This window comes from Monopterus albus, unplaced genomic scaffold, assembly GCF_001952655.1.
Source record: "Monopterus albus unplaced genomic scaffold, M_albus_1.0 scaffold32.1, whole genome shotgun sequence".
Classification (NCBI taxonomy): domain Eukaryota; kingdom Metazoa; phylum Chordata; class Actinopteri; order Synbranchiformes; family Synbranchidae; genus Monopterus; species Monopterus albus.
In genome coordinates, this window is record NW_018127912.1 from 955,245 (window position 1) to 975,677 (window position 20,433).

The following is a 20,433-nucleotide window of genomic DNA, read 5'->3' on the forward strand; positions in this document are numbered from 1 at the left end:
CTTAGATACAAGGACGTACTGTAAAATTCCCCATCATGTGATAACAAATGCCTGCTTTAGACAAAGGCACAAAGGGAGGGCAAAAGCTGGTGATCAGCTGCAACACTTTGTGTGCAACATAAAAATAAGCAGGATTCATGGACCTCTACTGTATCCGGTTTTATAATGATTAGCTTTGGGTAAAAACACTGAATGCTAAGATCAGCTTATACCTCATGTTCCAATCTAATCATCTGGAGTGGATGAGACTTCAGCTGCATCTGTGAAGACTCTACATTCTCAAAACCTGCTTCGAATTATTCTGTAGTATGGAGATACCCCACAGACTGTCTTTTCTCAGATGTGCCCGTTTATCTCAATCACAATACATCTTTTCTCAATCACAAAACCATGCTTCATTAATGAAAAAGACAGGTAAGTATTTTTTAAAACTTTTATTGAAAAAAGACCAACACAACCAAGAACAAACAAAGCGATGTACATTAGCGATGTGCAGGCATCGATCGATACATTCAATCACTTCGGAGAGGCCCGTGCTTTGCATAGTGCACACAGTGTGTTCATTTAATCTCACAGTGGAAACCGATGCAGCAAAATAAATTATGTCATTGTCACTGACACAGAAACAAACAGTGGTGTAGAGAATAGAGCAAGTTTCTCCAGTAATTTTCAGCAACATGCAGCACGCAGGATGTCGTACACACAAACTTGAGCAGGTGACCAAATATTTGATTGAACACAAATTAAATAACAGCTGCACAATGTAAAAGGTAAACTGACCTGGCTGGAACAAAAAAATGTAGTACTACTGTATTTACAGCCAGATGACAATCAAAAAAAACCTTCTCTCGTATATTTTCAGAAATAAATAAGACTGTCGTGCATATATACAATATATCTTGAGTAAATTTTACAAATGTAAAAAGGCAATATCGGAGTGAAGATAAGATTGTTTTACAAAATATTTACATCGTTACATGATAAGTAATCATTACAATCATGTTTTACTTTAATTTTCTTCATTTTGATTCATTTCAAGCAGCAGCTTTTCCATTTAGAGTGTAAACCTTTGACGCATGCCCCCGTCAGAGATTGTCGTAAAAGGAAAAAACAAATAACGTAAAAGCACTGATGTGATTCACCTGTGAGAAAAACTATAATGGGTGACGGAGACAAATGCCTCTCATATGGGAGGGATCAAAATTTGCAAAGCTGTGTCCAGGAGAAGAGAAGGCCACAATATAACAACAGCAAGGCCATTACTGCACTAGGACATTAACAGAAATGGGTTTGGAAGGTGGAAGGCACGCACGAGTGTTAAGACAGTACAGGCCAGGCTTTTCAAGTTAAAATCTCTGAAGAAAGACTGACGTAATTGACATTCTGTGTCTGCAAAAGTCAAGGCTCTGGAACCGAGATGATCATCTTCTGAAACCATGCCTCACTCCTTCATTTTGAAACCATTTCTTGGCTTCCTGTAGTTGTGCTCCATTTTGTCATTCGAAAGTTTGAAAGGTCTTTTTTTTCCCCCAAGTTTTTTCAGACTTAGATGACACAGTGCTGATATCAGAGACATAAGCCACAAAATGAGGCCACGAGGGGAGGGAGGGGACTGTTAAGCAGCAGCAACAGTGGAAAAAAATGACCTTTGTCGCTTTGTCACTGTGAGCATCCACAAAAAAACTTCAAATAAAGCTAGTGTCTTCTTCATCTTTGTCATGCGACATCCATGTCCTCCATGCTCAGCATTTGCCTCTGCAAGAAAATGTAACACTGAATAAGCACATCTGTGAAGCCACATCCTTACATGTTCAGAGACAACATCTAGTGGATATACCTGAGGGTAAACGTAGCCTTCAGAGCTGTTCCTGCAGATGTGCACCTCATCCTCTGTGGTTTTCTGGTACACTGGATTGTCAAAGTGGATGGTATTGGTGTTCTTTATACGCCAGTGTCTCCATAGCAACACTGCTCCGAAGACCAGCAAGGACATGATCACTGGAGAGCAGGAGAAAAGTCAGAGGTTATTTGATGTAAACAAATGAAGTAGTGATAATAAGAGCAGAGATAAAATTGTATTTAAACTGTGTGACTGAGCAGGGCAGGCCGGGACCATGACAGAAAGTTATGAAGAGCTGAAATGTACTTACTTATTGGCACCACGACGTAGAGAGCTACAGGGTGGGACAAAGGGGCCTCTGCAGGCACGGCTTCCAATCTTCTATCTGAAAAAGCAGAGAACACATTTTTGTCTTTATAGAAGTCACTGAGGTTAGATGAGAAAATCAACACCACTATCAAGCAACGGCAATGGAACTGAGACTCTGGGAAGTCGCTGTGTCCAGCCAAGAAACAGTCCCACAGGAGTCCCTCGCATATCCCTACGTAAAACCACAGCTTGTTTTCAAACTTTGGTTTGTGTGTGGATTAAACAGATGAGATAAAATGTGTTAATTTGTGAACTTCAGATGCACTGGTAGGTGAATAATGTTACCACTGGACAGAGAGTTTCCCCCTTGTTTCTAGTCTTTATGCTAAGCTAAACTAACTGGCTGTTGGCTATAGCTTAACATTAAATCCCACTGCCACATAACTATTGGTAAGAAAGTAAATAATAATATTTTCAAAAATGCTGACATATTCTTTTAACTTCTTGTTTTTATCAGGGATAATGTACAGCAGAACTAATTTAGTCTTTCATTAATCATTTCACTATTTCTGATTGGCTCAGATGTGTTAAAGTCCTATCTCAGGACACAGACATTGCATTGATCCAGCACAGCCCCTTCCTGTACCTTGAGCAGTGGCGGAAGGCTGCTCTGTGCTCTGTTTGGACAGGATAGAAGAGGTAGTAGAGAGTGTTTTGGTAGTGCTGGTGGTTGTAGTTGTAGTAGTTGTAGGGACAGGCTGCCTAGGCGAAGCCGGCTTGGTGGCTGCGGTGGGATCAACTGAGCCTGTCGGGAAAGAAAAACATAAAGGTTACTTGTCCTGTTTCTGTGTTAAATGTCATTTCATTTATAGTGCAATGAGCAGGAACCATGTACCTGTCACACATGTCCTCATGTCTTGTCCCATGGACATGTGGTCAGGACAGGCACAGGTGTATTTAGGAGAGTGCTTGTTGATCGCAGGGGCAGGGAGGCAAAGAAACTCACAACCTCCATTCATGCTGTTACTCTCCTTGCACCAGTTCCTAGCTATAAGAGAGAAAGGCAGGAACAATAAACATTATAAAACATTATATGGCCTTAATAACTTCTTGTTTGTTAAGATAGTTCCCAGGTCTAATCTAGTGATGTTTCTGTACCAATGGGCTGCTTGAGGTCATGGTACAGTATGATGCCCTCTGGTTGGACCAGGTCCCCCGCCAGCTCGGTGATGTCCATTCCCGTCAGGCGGTTAGCACTAAAGATGGCACTGTTGTCCATGTCTGTCCAAAACACTTTCTCCTATTTAAAAGAGGAAAATATGGGTTGATTAATTATTTGCTAAAGTTTCCTCAAACACAAAGGATTGATTTTAAAGACTGACTAATAATTAATTACATAGTTACAGCTCTGGTTTTATATTTTATAAACCATTTCAAGCCAAATAACTGTGCACAAACTGGATTACTGACGGACTTGTTTGAAGTACAGTAATAAAGTTCACTGGTAAAATTTCAAAATTGCACAGCAGTGTTTTAAGAAACCAGGGAGGAGACAGTTAGTCCAGAAAATCATAACAGGTTCCCATTATGTTGCATAATGTTTCTGATCAACCAGTTAACTCTAAGCAGGCTACATAACAAATACAAGCAACTACCTATTGAATTACTTTAATGTGATAACATGGCCCAAGCATCTTTGACCTTCAGTGACTTAACCTTTATCTGGGGATACATCAACTTCATCACTAACCTCAAAGACAGTCAGAGAGAGGGGGTGCGAGAGCTTGTCTTCACTGAAAATCAGTCTGTGGCGGGTCCCTCCATTCACATCGATGCTTGACAGAGTGTGCATCTTTGAGTCCACCCAGTACAGACGCTGGTTGACCATGTCTGTCCAGAGAGAAACACACAGACAGTGAGATATTTGACTGATTAACACGACTGTGCACTCATCATGCAGTTTGAATGGAAAATTTCGGTTTCCATTTAGCGCATCCGTGAAGTTCAGCTTACCTAGGGCAATGCCATTGGGCCACATAATGTCGTCTGTTACCAAGGCAAAGCGATCTGCTCCATTCAACCCGCTCCTCTCTATCTTAGCCTTCTCACCCCAGTCTGTCCAGTACATAAAGCTAATGAGGGGAAAATGAAAAATTCATAAAAACCGGAAACACACTATAAAGACAATCAAGAAAAAGCTGTGGTTGATCCAGAATTTACAGTTTCATGAGATATCTAAGTTATTATTTCTGTTCTACATCTGCAAATCAGTCTGAAACATTCACTTACTTATTTACTGGGTCCACTGTGATGGCTCTTGGCTTCTCCAGATTTTCCGTAACCAGGGTCTTCCTCTTGCTGCCATCTGTCGTTGCCACAGAGATAGTCTTCAAACTGCTGTCAGTCCAGTAGATGTTGCCATGGATCCAGTCCACTGCGATGCCCTCTGGGGCTTCAATCCCACTGTCAATTACTACAGTGTGGTGAGAGGAGTTAGCAGCCACCTCAATGTTGGAGCTGTTGGGAAGGACACGAGGGTTGATAGATTCACTTTAGAGAGACATATCGCTTCGTCTAGACTGCAGTCTACATCACAGCCTCTCATTCACAATTGGGTGATCTTTATTTATCTTGACTGGCCATTTCTATGGAGTACAGAGTTCCAGATGTAGGATTGATGGTGTGGTGTAAATCTAATGGTAAGACCTTAATTTAAACAAGAGGTGGTCCTCTTCTTTAAGAGATCAATAAAATTCTGTTACCTGTAGATTTTCTTCAGATACAAGTCAGACCAGAAGACCATCTTGTTTGGCATATCCATGTCTAGAGCCACAGCATTTTTCAGCTGTGGGATCAGACGGACGTACTCGCTGCGGTCCACCGTCATCATCCTCACCTCATGTCTGTTGGTAAAGTACAGGGTGGGTACAGTTCCTGCAGAATGCAGAAGAGAAGAGTTTAGTCGTGGTTTTCAGACAGAAACTAATGCTATATGAACATGCCTCTTAGGAGCAGGCTTTCAGTAAGGACAAGCTTTCTTTACCTGATTCAGCCTTGCATGTCTTGGTCGCAGGGTTGATCACAAAGCCCTCTTTACAGTCACACTTATAGCTGCCAGGCAGGTTGATGCAGATCTGACTGCAAGTGTCCGGCACAGCACATTCATCAATGTCTGCAGGCAGAAGAGCAGAAGGCATGGGGAAAATTCTGAGTTAGATGTTGAGATATTTGGACCTTTCCTTACAAAGTTTGTAATTCACACATTTTCACACCCCCAAGCTAGCCACAACCAGCTCCTGAAATAGAATGAGATCACATTTCAAATGGCAGACTGCTTCCTCTCACCTTCACAGGTTTTCTGGTCCATCTTCAGGCTGTAGCCAGCAGGGCAGGAGCAGTTGTAGCCAATCTTCAGATCCCTGCAGTAATGGGAGCAGCCGCCATTTTTGTTCAAACACTCGTTGTTGCCTGTGGAGGTGCAGATACACAGTTTTCAAATAGCACGACAACCATTTTCCCAGCAGCAGCTGAAACTGATGGTTAACTCGCTCACTCAAACCACAGCCTACCCAGGCCAGTTGGACAGACCAAACATATTTTTCAGGCTATGATGTGGTTATGTTTTTTATTTTTACCGGAGCACCAGTGGAGCTGGACATACTTGGTAAATGGCTAAATAAGACTTTACTTACCACACTCTTTGTCAGGTTCATCTGACCCATCCCTGCAGTCTTTATGTGTGTCACACACTTTCTCCATGCTGATGCACTCTCCAGTGAGGCACTTGAACTGGGTTGGGCCTTCACATACATGTTCTGTGGGGAAAAGCAGGGGAGTATGAATTTTACTGTAATCTAATGATATGAGGCTGTTATGTGAATACCTGAAGACTTTTCATTGGATTTTAAGGAAGAAAATATTAGCTTCAGTTTCCAAATGTGTGGGTGAGACTATACTGGATCTCTGTGAGAGTCACCTATGTGGCAGCCCATCTCATCACTGAGGTCCCTGCAGTCAGGCGTCTTGTCACACTGACGGCTGCCATGGATACATGTACCGTCAGTACACTGGAACTCGTCTGAATGACAAGTGGAGCGACCTATAAATGGAGACAAATGGGTGAGAAAGTGACAAAGGGATTGCATCGAAGAATGAGAGACTATAGAATGAGAAGAAACATCATCACTGACATGATTTATCGTTAAACTTGTGTCAATATTGACAATACTGAGTGTGCACAGGTGGCTCTGGATAACAATAGCATGTTATGGATGCTCAGGCATGAATAGATTACACCTGTTAGGCTCTGCTTTGTATTAAAATGCATTAAAATGGAATCAGAGAATATTTATTAGAGAGAAAGAGTTTTGCAGAAGAGAAGATGGATGGAATGAAAAAAGCTAGGAAGGAATAAGTAATACTCCATGAAAGCCAACTTACTGCAGTTGAGCTCGTCTGATTTGTCCTGGCAGTCTGCGCTTCCATCACACCTCCAGCTGCTGTGGATACACTCCCCATTCACACACTGGAACTCGTTGGCCTCACAGCTCGCTGCCTTCCCCGACTGGTGTCCTGCACAGTTCTCCGGCCACTCGTCAGACCCGTCAGCACAGTCGCTGGCTCCGTCGCAGCGCCACAGGGCTGGCACACACACGGAGTTGTTGCACTGGAAGGAGCGAGAGTTGCAAGTGGGTTTGGGGCAGGAAGCCTCATCTGAGCCATCCAAGCAGTCGTTGTCATTGTCGCAGACGAAAGCGGTGGATATACACTGACCACTGGCGCAACGAAACTCTCCAGCTGTGCACTGTTTGGCTGCTGTGGTGAGTCAGGTGAGAGAGAAGAGGGAAATTAATCTGATAATATGGCAACTAGAACACACTGATAGAGTTGAGAGTTCTTGTTATCACATTTCACATGTCTGAGCAACTTATTATAAGACTGGTTTAAACCTACTTGCATGGGTCTTTGTGACTATGTAAGTAATAACTATGCTTTTAAGTATTCAGCTTTATTCTTTGTATAATTTAAGAATCATTTATAGGTATTGATGGAGTAAATAAAGTCTATTCTAATGTAAAACTTACTGCAGTTTTTCTCATCAGCCCCGTTGTCACAGTCAGCTTTGCCATCACAGTGCCAGCTTCCTGGGATACACTGATTCAAGGGAGGACCACAATTGAACTCTGACTCCCGACAGATTTTGCTTGCTGAGGGCAGGAAGAGGACGTATGACTCAAATGTCAGAGAGATAAGGCTTGTGGCTAGAATTAGAGTGTACTGTAAAACTGAGCAATCATTTACCTGAAAGTTACTGTTCTACACTACCTTTGTTAATGTATTTCTGACTCACTGTTGTAACTGTTGCTGATGATAATAGTGGCACAAGCAAGTAAAGCAATAAAGTCAAAATGGTTCTTCATTCTTTTCATTGCTTGTATTAGTAATATTTTATAGAAATAGTTTCATTTATACACAATTATTTGGTGCAGCTTAGTTGTCAAGTATTGCATATGCCATTCACAGGCAGGATTGACGTTATAGGTCCTCAGTGAAAAAATAACACACCGCAGGTTTCAGGCAGCTCATCGGTTCCATCGCCACAGTCGTCTGTTCCATCACAGATCCACTTGCGGGTGACACACCTCCCGTTTCCACACTTAAGCTGAGTGGATCTGCAGGTGAACGCTGCATCTGCAACCAATAAAAAGGACGTTCATACATTAAAAACAAGTTCATTCAGAGTGACACGAGGACAAACTTCATTTACATGCTCTGACATTATCGGCATCTTGTAGTGATGTAAGCTTGTGTCAACACACACATCCTTGTGAGGTTAACTAAAAATCATGTGCGGGACATAAAGTTGCATTTGAAGGTCACTGAAATTCAGATAAGTGAACTGTGTGAAAAGCATACTGTGGAATCTTTGCTTAGCCCAGAGGGGATTACCAAATTAAGATAACAACAGTGTGCAATTCCCTGGCTCAAGTTGGATCAAGACAGGATGTTATAAAACTTTAGCGTAAAACTACTTGTGAGAATATAAAATTATCAGTCCTATCTTTTGTTATCGGCCCTTATCGCACACGTGCACTCATACCCACAAACACAAACAAAATTTTAAGTGATTCAAACTTTTTCTCAATGTTTTTAAAACTAAAAATATAAACAAAGAGGGTGAAAAAGGGAGAATGACAAATAAAATAAACTTATTTAGTTATTTTAAAAGGGTCTATTTCATGTAATGATGCAGCTTCTGACTCACTAAATTATTATTTTGTTTGTTATTGCTTTTATTACATGTTTAATTATGTACTTAACTGTTGGTCTTATCTACAGCTTAGCTTCTTAGACATACAGGGGCAGCACCCATCAATGCTACATGACTAAAAAGAAGGAATGTTTAAACCACGCACGCCTCTGCTGTGTCACCGGTATGACACATTTCAGCTATGGAACAGGACTCACACCGGTTTCTGTCATGCAAGTTGCAACAGCTTTATTAAGGTTAAGTTGTCCAAGAATCTTAGATGGACCCTGGTTTATCTGAGGATCTGAGGTCTTGGCCCTCGATGACCACGCCTCAGTGAAACCACCAGTCAAAGCAAAAAGGGCATCAACATCACAGTTCATGTGAACTTAACACAACAAGTATGTGTCATCCTCCATCACCTCCGCACTACCGGTGCCCACTGTGACTTGGAGACTGGGGACAAGTCAAACTATGCCTTTAAGACAATAGCATGGGAGGAGCTGAACAATCACACCACCAGTTGCTTATTGGCCCCAGAGTGGCTTTCCTCATAACAGCATCACCATGGTGCCCGGCAGACACAGGTGAAGATTAAACACCGGGAAGTCCATCAGCTTGAGTGATGACAGTTAAAAAGCAACAGTACAGGTCTCACCCATTATGACAAAGGGATGGGTTTCAGAAGATGGTAAAATAAGGGAAGGGTGCTTTCTCAATACTGGGATTGCCACCAAGAGTTAGCTCCTCCTGTTCTGAAAATCAGATGTAAGAAGTCGTCATCATTTGTTATTCAGAACATTAAAAAATTTCATTGTGCCACTGAATAACAGAAAAACATTGGTTCCTCTAGGGAAGCTTTTCCTGTGCACTCCATAACATTCTGCTTTCCAGGGAAACCACAAACTGACACAGATGTTTACAGAGGGGCCAGACATGCCGCTAGTGGGGCTTCCAAGAAAAGGGTTTCCAAAGCACGTTCCCGCTGTTCCTGAAAGTCTGCGCTGGCACGTTTATAACAAAAGAGTTTCCATGGAAGTCTCCTTCCATCATGCTCCATTTTTAAGAATGTTCATTTATTTCACTGAATCGACCAGAAGTAGTCAACATGCTGGGACTTCCTGGCATTCAACCTCCTGACTTCATCTTTGAGGGTGGAAACTATAAACGATACAGCCTAGTGTTTCCATTTTTCCACTGCTAATCTTTCCTGCTGCTTTCCAAGAAATCAGTTCAGTTGTAATTCTTCAGGACATCTTTTCTGTGCAGTTTCTGCCTGGTGACTCAAAAAGACATTGTTTGCTGTTTTGTCCAATTGTAAGTCAAGTGCAATAAAAAAAATCCCCAATATTTAGAGCTACTTCCATTTTCATTTGTAACAAAGCATAAGCGGTTAAGTTACTCATTAATCCTCACTGAACATATTTTTGGTCCCTAAAGCTTTTCTGGAAATTGAACTGGCTGACCATAAGTCACAGTCAAATGTCTAAAAGCTGCAAACCTGTCACGCAGACAACCGCTACTTCATCTTGATTTGAACAGCAGAACAAGCTCCATGCTGCTGATGTTTACACCTACAGACAGACCACAAAGTGTGGGTAAACAGACTTGTTTGAACTGCTTCTCAGGCGGAAAGTGCAGCTGTTTCTGCAGAGAAACTGCATCCTTCAGATGCTGTATATAACCCAAGTGTGGACCTGACAGTCAGCAGATTGTAAGGCCACTGGAGCACCTCATACACAAAACAGAATGCTATGCTTCAATGCAAAATGTTAAAAGCTTGTGCTTTTTTGTGACAGCAGAAGCTGGATGAATGAACGGAAGATACTCCCAAGAGGTTAGAGTCGTCATTATCGCAATGGTGCATTCCCACAATGCTTCTGTGACTTTGTTGTTTAACTGATGCATTTCTGTCTTTTTAGGGCCCATGCACAGAATGTGGACACACCAGAAGCCTTCACAGAGGTGTGTCTATTAACTCAAACATACACACAGCAGTTAATAAATAACCAGGGAATAATGTGGTTCCTTAATCTGCCTGCACATTACTGAGATGAGTTTGCTGTGGTCACTGGATGATACATCAATAGTGCTGGACATATTCAAATTAGGTTTGGACTTTCAGCTTCATGCAGGATTTCAAATCTAAGAGTTGATAATGAGGTCAACGCCTGCAGACGAGACAAACTGCTGCGCATTTCCTCTCTACCTTTCACTTAATGCCAGTATCCTGTGGGTTAATGTTGAAAAGAAGAAAGGCTGCAGTGTATTCAGTAAAGGATGCATATGTGTGCATGATGCTGCAGAGGTAACTGACTGGTGGCAGCCCCACAGTGTGTGTCTTTGTGAGTCACCAAGGTCTAAAATTGGACTCCCATGTAGGTAAAAGTGCAGGCCCTTTTTTTATATAAACTCCTCTTTATGACTTGGATTGGAGCTGTCCTTTGGAGGACAGTTGAGATTACTTGAGCAGCTGCAGAGTGGGAGCTGGGTTCATTCTCAGCACACTGTTGGCCGTGGGGAGCACAAGATTAACTCTTTCTCTTCTTTTCATCTTTCCCTGAAAATAAATGGCTTAATTTGTTGCCAAACTCTTTGCTTTACCTCTGGAAACTGGAGACCATTATTAATACCAGTTCCAACATAAAATAGAAAAGGTTGTGGTTTCATGTTAATATTAACAACTTTTATTCAATAAAGAAGCAAAAAATATATATAACCTACATCTCATTCAGCCATTTGTTCCCGTCTTATATCAGCATTACTTCAATGACTGCATTAATGACATTTTCTGTCTCTTTAATCAACTCTCGACCCCTTTTCCTAGTCCTCTTCCTGTAAAGCACAACTTTAAGTGCTATAAAAACGAGCTATAAGAATTAAAGTGCTTTCTTATATCCTATGTATCCTTACTTTTGCAATACATGTTGTACATGGACTGGGGGACTTGTGGATGTTCAATGTAACACTCAAAATATTCATTAATTCCTTTATTTCACATAAACAGAATGATAAAATAGAATCTTCTTTCTCTGGCATGATGTGACAGATTATTTTGTGCCTATAACCTATGTGTAGTACGGACACACGCGCGAGCATTGGCCTACTCCTGAATAAGCCTGGCAAGCTAAATGAGAAATGCACTATTTCCCGCATCCCATTTCGTTTAGCTTAACAATGCTCCCACAAAGCCGGCGTTAAAGCCGCACTTTCTCTCTTTGACCCCAACAGGGGTCCGTAGGGTCCGGCTGCGGTGTGCAGACCGCCTGAACCCACGCACCCTCACGTTACGCAATTTGACTCACGCCCCTCACGATAACTCCGGTCACGCCCCCCAACCAAGAGGAAATGGGGAGGGGGGCGCAAGTTGAGTGACTTAACGCGAGGGGGCGTGGCTTGAGGCGCTGTGCATGCCGTAGACGGACGCTCCTCCATTGACAGCCGCCAGTTTCTGTGTTAATTCCACCATCTGCAACTTGACACCGGTCGGCAACACGGCCGACGTCATTGGCTGCTGGGTGGCATTCTTAGGACACACAGGACCAATCAAATCATAGTGCGTAAATTCCATTCATACATGTCGAAATTGTAAATCAAATGTGTTTTTAACCCCCTGTATCATTTTTTTAAATTTCCATATCGGATTTACAGGTACATTTAAAGTAAAATTCAGAACAGACCAAATGTTCTGATCTGAAAATAGCTCTCATTCACTTTACATGATAAGTGCAAGAGCCTCATTGGAACATTTCATCCATAACATATAATCAGCCCGGAAACCCCAAACCAGCCCAAATCAAAGGACCAACTCCCATTTGGTGTGAGGTTAAGTGATAAACACTGGTACATGGAATATGCTTTATATTCATATGTATCTAATCACTGAGCCTCGCCAACTTCCACAGCATCCCTCTCCTCTGTATGGTAAAACAAATAAACGACTTGCCAGGAAATCACGTTTCATACCTGCGTGAAGCGAACAATGAATCAGCATCAGCAGACACCAAAATATGGACCCTCCGGTGAGTGGCCTCCGCGTCCAGGTCATGTCCCGTCCTCCCTGTCTCTCCGTATTTGATAGGAAAAGAAAAGTCAAGTCAGCTACAAGTGTGGAGGAGACTCCAACACAGGATCTGTGCGTAAAAGGCGTTGGTTCAGATGGAGTGGACAAGCAGAGGAGTCACGCCGCGGCTGTGCGTAAAAAGCGAGTGCAAACCAAATATTGTAGAGTCCGAGTCACAACTGACCATTTTCTATGAGGCTGACAGGAGGGCGGTGCTACGGCAGTGGTGTGATGTTTAAAATTGGACATGAGCACCGACGGGGAGGAGCCACAATGTTGCTGTATCACTGAGATGGTTTGTGTGTGTGTGTGTGTGTGTGTGTGTAACAGGAAGAATGAATGAACTAATGAAAAAACGGATAGCATGTACCAGTACACGGGGGCCTTTGTGGGTACACCAATAGCTGGATCCTACTGCAGCTTTGTTTCCTACTGACATGAGGTGGGGGTTGCTGCCAGACTCTGGGAAACTCTCTCCACATCCTTTGTCATTTTCAGGGTATTTTAAACCTCTTGGATGGAGTGGTAGACCTTTTAGTTTGGTTTTCAGAAGCCGTCTCTTCAAGATTATTTGAAAAATGTGTACACAGCAAATAAATTCTACATAGCATTAACAGTCTGCTTTGGATCCAGCTAATTAGCATCTACTAACCAGTAAAGACATTTAATAAATGGTCTATAAGACACTAAGATGTAATTGTGCATAGCTAGAATGACGTGTTTATTAATGTACTGTATTTGTCAGTATTATAAACCTTTTCCTATTTTAAGAGACCCCTATGTGATTGCAGTGTAAGAGATGAGGCATAACAATCCACAGGCCTCCTTCTGTTAACACAGTCCAGCTTATTTTCCGTTCATATGAGGCCAGGTTAACCTGACCTAAACAAATCAATAGGCATCTTCCAACATTACAATCCTGTTGTACAATATTTCCTCTTTGTGTCACAATCCCTCCACCACAGCAAACACAGACACAAAAAGAAGGAATGTTGCAATAAGAACACTGCAAGTTTGAGAGACTGTGATTGATCAGCTCAGACTGCTGAAGCCTCAGCTTAGCTCCAGTTAAGCCTCAGATTTACATTTGAAAGGGATATTATAAAAGCCTGCCAAACAGGTTTAATAATTACAGCCAGCAAAGACTGATTCAGTGTAACCATGTGCATGTGAACTTATCATTTAAAAGCCGGTTTCAGCACATTAATTTACATATTTGAAAAAGCTAAAATCTTCCCTGTAAATAAAACCAACTTAAATGTGTGCAATAGAGGCAGCATCTACAAATGCTGGATCTAAAATAAATTTTGAGGAGTCTGGTTTGTTAAAAGTCAGACTTTAACTTGATTCATAAGGATGAAACTAGAGCTGTGCAAATTTAAAACTGCAGGTTTATATCCACAGTCTATGTTTTCTGTTCCACTTCAAAAGCACACAGAACATTTGTAATACAAAACATCACCATTAACGCAAAATAAGTCTAGGAAACATAACCACAAATGCAGCACAGAGAAACTATTATGAGCTACTCAGAGGGGGATGCATCCATGACTAGGTACATTTTCCCTGGAAGTGATTTACTGAGAGAAAGTGCTCTACATCCCCGTCTACTTATCTCTCCATTTATGCAAATTTATGTAATTCCTTGATCCAGTTCCAAAGTGTCTTATGAGTGTGAGTTTTTCTGACTGATCTGTGAGGTAGAGAGCGCTTTGGTTTAGAAGACTTGTCCATGATAATTACTACGCCCCCTGTAATTCCCATCTTGGTCCCCAAGTCAAAGTCTGAATACTAAGTTACAATTATAATGAAATGTACAAACCATGGCTATGAGCTGAAGCAACATAAAAATCAGTCTGTCTCCTCAAATAAACCCTAAATCAGGTCAATCAGAAAGACAAACTCTACTTATGCTACTATAAGGGGACCCTGTGTGCACATAGTGGGGGGAGGGCCTTGGCTGGCTCCTGTTGGAGGCAGGGAATGAACGGCAGGAGGTATTTTTGGAATGTCAGCATAGGAGCTTACACATTCACACTACACCCACTGAACACACCCACAGGGAGGCACACTGAAAGTACTGTGTGCAGGTTCTCAGTCTGCAGTTCTGACTACACCTGTTACCTGTACGGGATTCAGTAAAAACATACAATTTACCGACTTCTGAAGTCAGTGGTGAGTCATACAGACTCTTGGCAAATTAAAGGAAAAACAACTACTTGTTGCCAAAACAATTTAAAGTGAGTGAGCACGTAGGCTTTTTACAACAAAATGACGAGATCAACTTTGCTGAGAGTGAAGAGCAGGAGGAATGGGACAGCTACAGTTAAAACTTTAAAATTGTCTCAATAACTTTGTTTTTGTTAATGGTGTTGTCATGTGGTTTGTTAAATTCTATTTAGTTGTGCATTTTAAATAAAGGGTAGCCTGACTAGGCTTTTCACTGCTTGGCCCTAATAACACAATGAAACATGCATGAAGCTCCAAATCAAACCATTCTGCTCCATTGTGCTCTACTACGACTTGCTACGCTCCACCACAATGAATTTTGTTGTTTAGCTGTTTTATCACACGAACAACAACATTCACGTTGACTGTGGTTTATTGTTATGTTTTGAGTTCCGGCAACAATGACACAAGACAACACAGACAGATCTTAATAATTTAGTGGAGAAAACACTGATACTTTGGCTGTGTCTTCTTAACTCTAGTAAACCAAGCATAATGAGAAAAGTACAGTACTGAACTTGCGAGCTGTACACACGTGCATTGACATTACACTCTAAAAAACCCCTTTACAGTATGTCCAACACCACACAGCCATCAGACATTCACAAGCAGAGAAGAGCCTCTGGTCCTTTGTGTTAAAATAAAAAACATAAAGAGTGCCAAAACACATCACATGGTTCTTAAACCCTAAAACCACCACACAACAACTAAAAGAGAATCAATTAAAATTACAGTACTCATTGATGAAATACAACCTCATGATTCTTTATGTCTACAATCAACAGTTACAAGTGCTTATACTGGAAGTGTAACAGGTAAGCAGCAGCAGGTTGTTTTGATACTGTACCGTATATACAATACTGGGGCGTGACCTGGACTCGGCTCCATTAAACCTCAGTCAAATAACTGTGGTCAGTTACTACAGAGCATCTTAGGAGTCTGGAAACACCCAGCAGCCTGGGTTTCCAAGTCAAAAAGTGAGCCCCGGTCACAAATATGACATATGAGTGAACTGTGTGATGTACACACACGTTGGTAATCACAGTGGCTCCAGAGTGGGTCAACTGCTGTTACAACACATCGCCACTGTGAAGCAGAGGTGAAACATCCAGTTGGTTTATGTCCAGACATGAGGTAAGGTCACATTTACTAAGTGTTTATAACACATTATAATGCAGCTGCAACCAGATATGAAGCGTTTATTAATGTATTTGTCAAGAACTATAACTCCTCCTGCAGACACCCATATGGTTTATAAACAAAAAATGAAAGACAATTTCATAAAACTGTTTTGATAATATAAAATATGTCTCTGTAAGTGAAGCTACAAGTGTTGACAAATACTGTACCTAAATAAACACTTGAAAATGTCCCTTTTGCTTGGAGCTACAGTATAGTAAGTTATAAACCATTTATTAATGTCTGTATAATGCTTATCGTAGGGGGACTGTAAGTCAAATGTTGCAATTGTTTCAGTTAGTTCCATAAATTAGCAGCTACACCCAGCTCAGGGATTTTGAAGTATATTTTCTAAGTTGAGCTGAAGAAGTGCTTCCAGTAAGTAAAGGCTGATGATGAAAATTTAATAGCACAGTTGTCTAGTTCAAAGTTAGGATCAACATTTTTTAGATAATGAAAAAGGATCAGTAAAATCATGTGCAGCATGTTTGTTCTAGGTTGCTGCAATATAATGTGAACTCCTGCATTTTAATGCTCATCAGTTATGTTTGTCTAAGCGACTCTCTCTCTTTATACATGTAAACAGAGCAGACTGTCACTAGGTTCATTCAAGTAGTTCACTGACAGCTGCACACAGACGCTGTTCTCACTAACATGCTCTTGAACTTGCACACAAAGATAAAAAGCTCATTTCATCCCTTGGTGTCCAACTGAGTCCCAGCAGAGACGAAGAAATCATTGACTGCAGTGATGTGCATAGCCTAATTAACTTGTGCATTTTATGACATCTGATTATGATATTACTGCTTCCAGGTGATACTGCAGTTTTGCAAACCTCCTCCTGTTGTAGTTCTCTGCCATTTGACTGAGGGTGGATGGAGCTGACAGGGGTTCATTTTATTTACTGTGTGTGATGCTCAGTTAGTTGGTGAAACATCCCTTTAAACTTCCTTTTCTTACACATCAGAGTACAGTTCAGGACTCTTCATCAGTAGCACTGAGGGAGCGCTCCTGCAAGAGAGGAAGCAGACAAACCTAGAAAACTACTTGTACTTGACATGATGTTTGATTGACTTTCATTCTCTCCCAATTTCCGCTGCAATCACAAGTGATTTACACGGGGTTAGATCCACACAGACACACACACACACACACACACACACACACACACACACACACACACACACACACACACACACGTACACAGAGTGAGTTACCTCTTCCTGCTCATCCTCGGAGTCGTCATCACTGACGACGGGTTTGGCTCTGGTGCGCCCTGTTCGTCTGCTGCGTCCCTTTCCCCGATCTCCAGCTTTATCCTTCCTGCCCAGACGGATCTTCACCTTCACTGAGCGAGCTGCAGACAAACCCACACACAAACACATCTGCACAACATGTTTATATTCTAACTTAAATGAAAAAACATTTCAAAAATGTAACTGAAGGGAAACGGAGGTGTCTCGAGTGAAGAATGGGCTCTGAGATGGCGACAGCCTGGGCATCGCAGCGCGTTCTGGCCACTGGCAAAGTAAAATACTCACTGAAGGTTCGTTTAACAATAACACTTTACAAACAGACTGAAATAAAATATGACTGAAGAGTTTCTTCTGTGCTGCTCTCTTCATACAGACATGCTTACATTCGGACTCTGATCCTTCGTCCTGCTCTTCTTCCTCGTCTTCGCTCTCCTCTCCCTCGCTTTCCTCCTCCTTCTCGATCTTCTGCCTCAAACTGGTGAACACCGACTGGAGCACGATGGAGTCCTCATATATCTGCTCACAGAAGAAAAGTGTGGCAGAAAACACCAGGATGCTATCCCCATGATGATAAAGGCAACAGTGACATAAATACACAGCCCCACACATCAGGTGTGATTACTAACACCTTTGTGAAGGGTGGGTCAGCAGCAGATTCTGTAAGTCCTCTAAGCTGCAAGGTAGGGGCCCCGAGGACTTATTTGTCCAGCACATCCTACAGATGCTTGAAGGGAGTGAGATATGAGGAATTTGAAGGCCAAGTCAACACCTTGAACTCATTGTTGTGCTGTGGTTCGACTGTGCTTCAGTGGGCAGCGCGGTCGTCTCCCAACCGGAGGGTTGGAGGTTTGAATCACGGTGCCTACAGTCCACATGTCGAAGTGTCCTGGGGCAAGACACTGAACCCCCAAGTTGCCCCCGATGGTTAGATGGCCGATGGTTGAGGTGGCACCGCAGATGGCTGCCTCGGTTCTGTACCAGAAACAAATTCCTTGTGTGTAACATGCTTGGCCAAATAAAGGTGATTATAACACTTCTCCTCAAACCTTTCCTGAATGATTTTTGCAGTGTGGCAGGAGCATTATCCTGCTCAAAGAGGCCACTGTAATTAAGGAATACACTGCCATGACTTGGTCTGGAACAATGTCGAGGGAGGTGGTACATGTCAAAAGGTTTCCTGGCAGAACATGGCCCAAAGCATCACACTGCCTCATCCTGCTCGCCTTCTTCCCATAGTGCATCCCGGTACCATCTCTTCCCTACGCACATGCACCAGGCCATCTACATAATGTAAAAGAAAATGTGACTCATCAGACCAGGCCACCTTCTCCCATTGCTCAGTAGTCCAGTTCTGATGCTCACATGCCCATTGTAGGTGCTTTCGGAGGTGGACAGGGATCAGCGTTGTCCTTCCTTAGACCATTGTTGGTAGATACTGACCACTGCAGACCAGGAACACCCACCAAGACCTGCAGTCTGGGAGACGCTCTGACCGAGTTGTCAACCATCACAGTCTGGCCCTTGTCAACGTCACCCAGATCTTTACGCTTGCACGTTTTCCCTGCTTCCAACACATCAACTTCAAGGACTGAATGTTCACTTGCTGCTTAATATACCCCAAACACCGACAGGTGCCATTGTAACAAGATAATAAGTGTTATTCACTTCACCTGTCAGTGGTCATAATGTTATGGCTGATCGGTGCAAATATATTTACATATATAATAAATAAATAAAGTAATATATTAAAGTCAATATATTTAAAATATTTTTGTCAGGGCAGTTGATATATATATTAAACACATGCATATAATAAAAATGTATCATACACATTTGATCAGATTTTTAAAATTAATTACAAGACACCAACCCTCCTGGTTTCCTAAATATAGAACCTGTAGAGGCAGACATCTTTCACTGTTACAAATCAGACAAACACCCAGTTAAAGATATACAGCATATGATGCTCTAAGTGAAACTTTTACAAAACAGATAGAATGACAGCTCACCATTGACCCCTCCAGGTTGAAGGTCTGAGCATTTTGGAAGAGCAGCATGACGTCTCTCTCCAGGTCACCCAGACTGCGGTAGCGATGACTTCGAATTCTCTCCTAGTGTCAGAAAGGAATGACAGATGTACATCACCTGGTATATTATGAAAAGCGACATAATCAGGATAATCACCTTTATTTGGCCAAGTATGTTACACACAAGAAATTTGTTTCTGGTACAGAACCGAGGCAGCCATCTGCGGTGCCACCTCAACCATCGGCCATCTAACCATCCGGGGCAACTTGGGGGTTCAGTGTCTTGCCCAAGGACTGCGTGGAAGTGGACTGCAGGCACTGAGATTTGAACCTCCAGTTGGGAGACAACCTCTCTACCCACTGAGGCACAGTTGCCCATGTTTGCATACATATAAGTCTATCAATAATCAACAAAGCAGATGCTTTCTTTGTTGTGCTGCTGTAACCAATCAAGCAAAAGAATCATCGTTGCTGATCTGACCTTGATCTTCCTGAAGTCCACAGGCTTGCGAATCAGCTCATAGTACTCTGGCAGCTCCTTTCGAGACGGCAGCTGGATGAACACCTCACTCAGCTGACGCCCACTGGCACTGCAGCAGATGACATCATGAAGATGAAACAAAACACAGCAATTAATATCTGTAAGTTCTAGGCCCATGTGAGAGATCCATCACCCTGTCTTTCTCCACACTAGTGTATTCCATTTAAGAGTCTTTATTTATGGACTTTTGGCTTTATTAATTAGCGAGTCGCATAGAGGCAGACAGGAAACGGGAAACAGAGACCTGCAACAGAGCCATCGGAGTTTAACCGCCGAAGTTGCGTACCCCAGCAGGGTATATGGTGCGCTTCACAGTAACCACTCAGCTACAGGGTTCTCCTAGTTCATTCAGTTTAAAGTGTATGGATGACAAACAACATTTGCTCTGACAGTTTCTCACAGTCAGTCATGTTGATGAATACGTCACTTGTTTGCTCCAAAATTTCAGATTTGTTTCATATTTCTCACCAGCGCCCTGTGGGGGGTGCTCCGGGAGTACGGGGTCCGGGGCCCTTTGCTAAGGGCCACCCGGTCCCTGTACGATCGGCGCAGGAGCTTGGTTCGCATCGCCGGCAGTAAGTCAGACTTGTTTCCAGTGCGTGTTGGACTCCGGCAGGGCTGCCCTTTGTCACCGGTTCTGTTCATTATTTTTATGGACAGAATTTCTAGGTGCAGCCAGGGGCCGGAGGGAGTCCGGTTTGGGGACCACAGGATCTCGTCTCTGCTTTTTGCAGATGAC

The 20,433-nt window shown here is 42.5% G+C and overlaps 2 protein-coding genes across 3 annotated transcripts in view; both read right to left on the minus strand.

Moving 5' to 3' along the window:
* Positions 1-460: 460 nt before the first annotated feature.
* Positions 461-12,668, minus strand: ldlrb (low density lipoprotein receptor b). The gene is made up of 18 exons (XM_020597173.1): positions 12,366-12,668; positions 7,715-7,840; positions 7,234-7,356; positions 6,590-6,964; positions 6,126-6,248; positions 5,842-5,964; positions 5,495-5,617; positions 5,193-5,321; positions 4,912-5,083; positions 4,439-4,666; positions 4,163-4,281; positions 3,900-4,039; positions 3,308-3,449; positions 3,045-3,197; positions 2,796-2,954; positions 2,151-2,225; positions 1,838-1,998; positions 461-1,755 (listed from the first exon to the last, which is right to left on the minus strand). The coding sequence occupies exons 1-18, from the start codon at positions 12,445-12,447 to the stop codon at positions 1,717-1,719; spliced, it is 2,592 nt and encodes an 863-aa protein (XP_020452829.1). The 5' UTR covers positions 12,448-12,668; the 3' UTR covers positions 461-1,716.
* Positions 12,669-15,112: 2,444 nt separating this feature from the next.
* The window catches only part of smarca4b (SWI/SNF related BAF chromatin remodeling complex subunit ATPase 4b), a 19,930-nt gene continuing 14,609 nt past the window's right edge, over positions 15,113-20,433 (minus strand). For both annotated transcript variants that reach the window (XM_020597067.1, XM_020597066.1), the window contains exons 30-34: positions 19,635-19,743; positions 19,136-19,237; positions 17,510-17,642; positions 17,088-17,227; positions 15,113-16,881 (exon numbers count right to left, since the gene is read on the minus strand). In XM_020597067.1, coding sequence (XP_020452723.1) covers positions 16,846-16,881; positions 17,088-17,227; positions 17,510-17,642; positions 19,136-19,237; positions 19,635-19,743 — 520 coding nt within the window. In that variant the 3' untranslated portion in view covers positions 15,113-16,845. The remainder of the gene's footprint in view (positions 16,882-17,087; positions 17,228-17,509; positions 17,643-19,135; positions 19,238-19,634; positions 19,744-20,433) is intronic.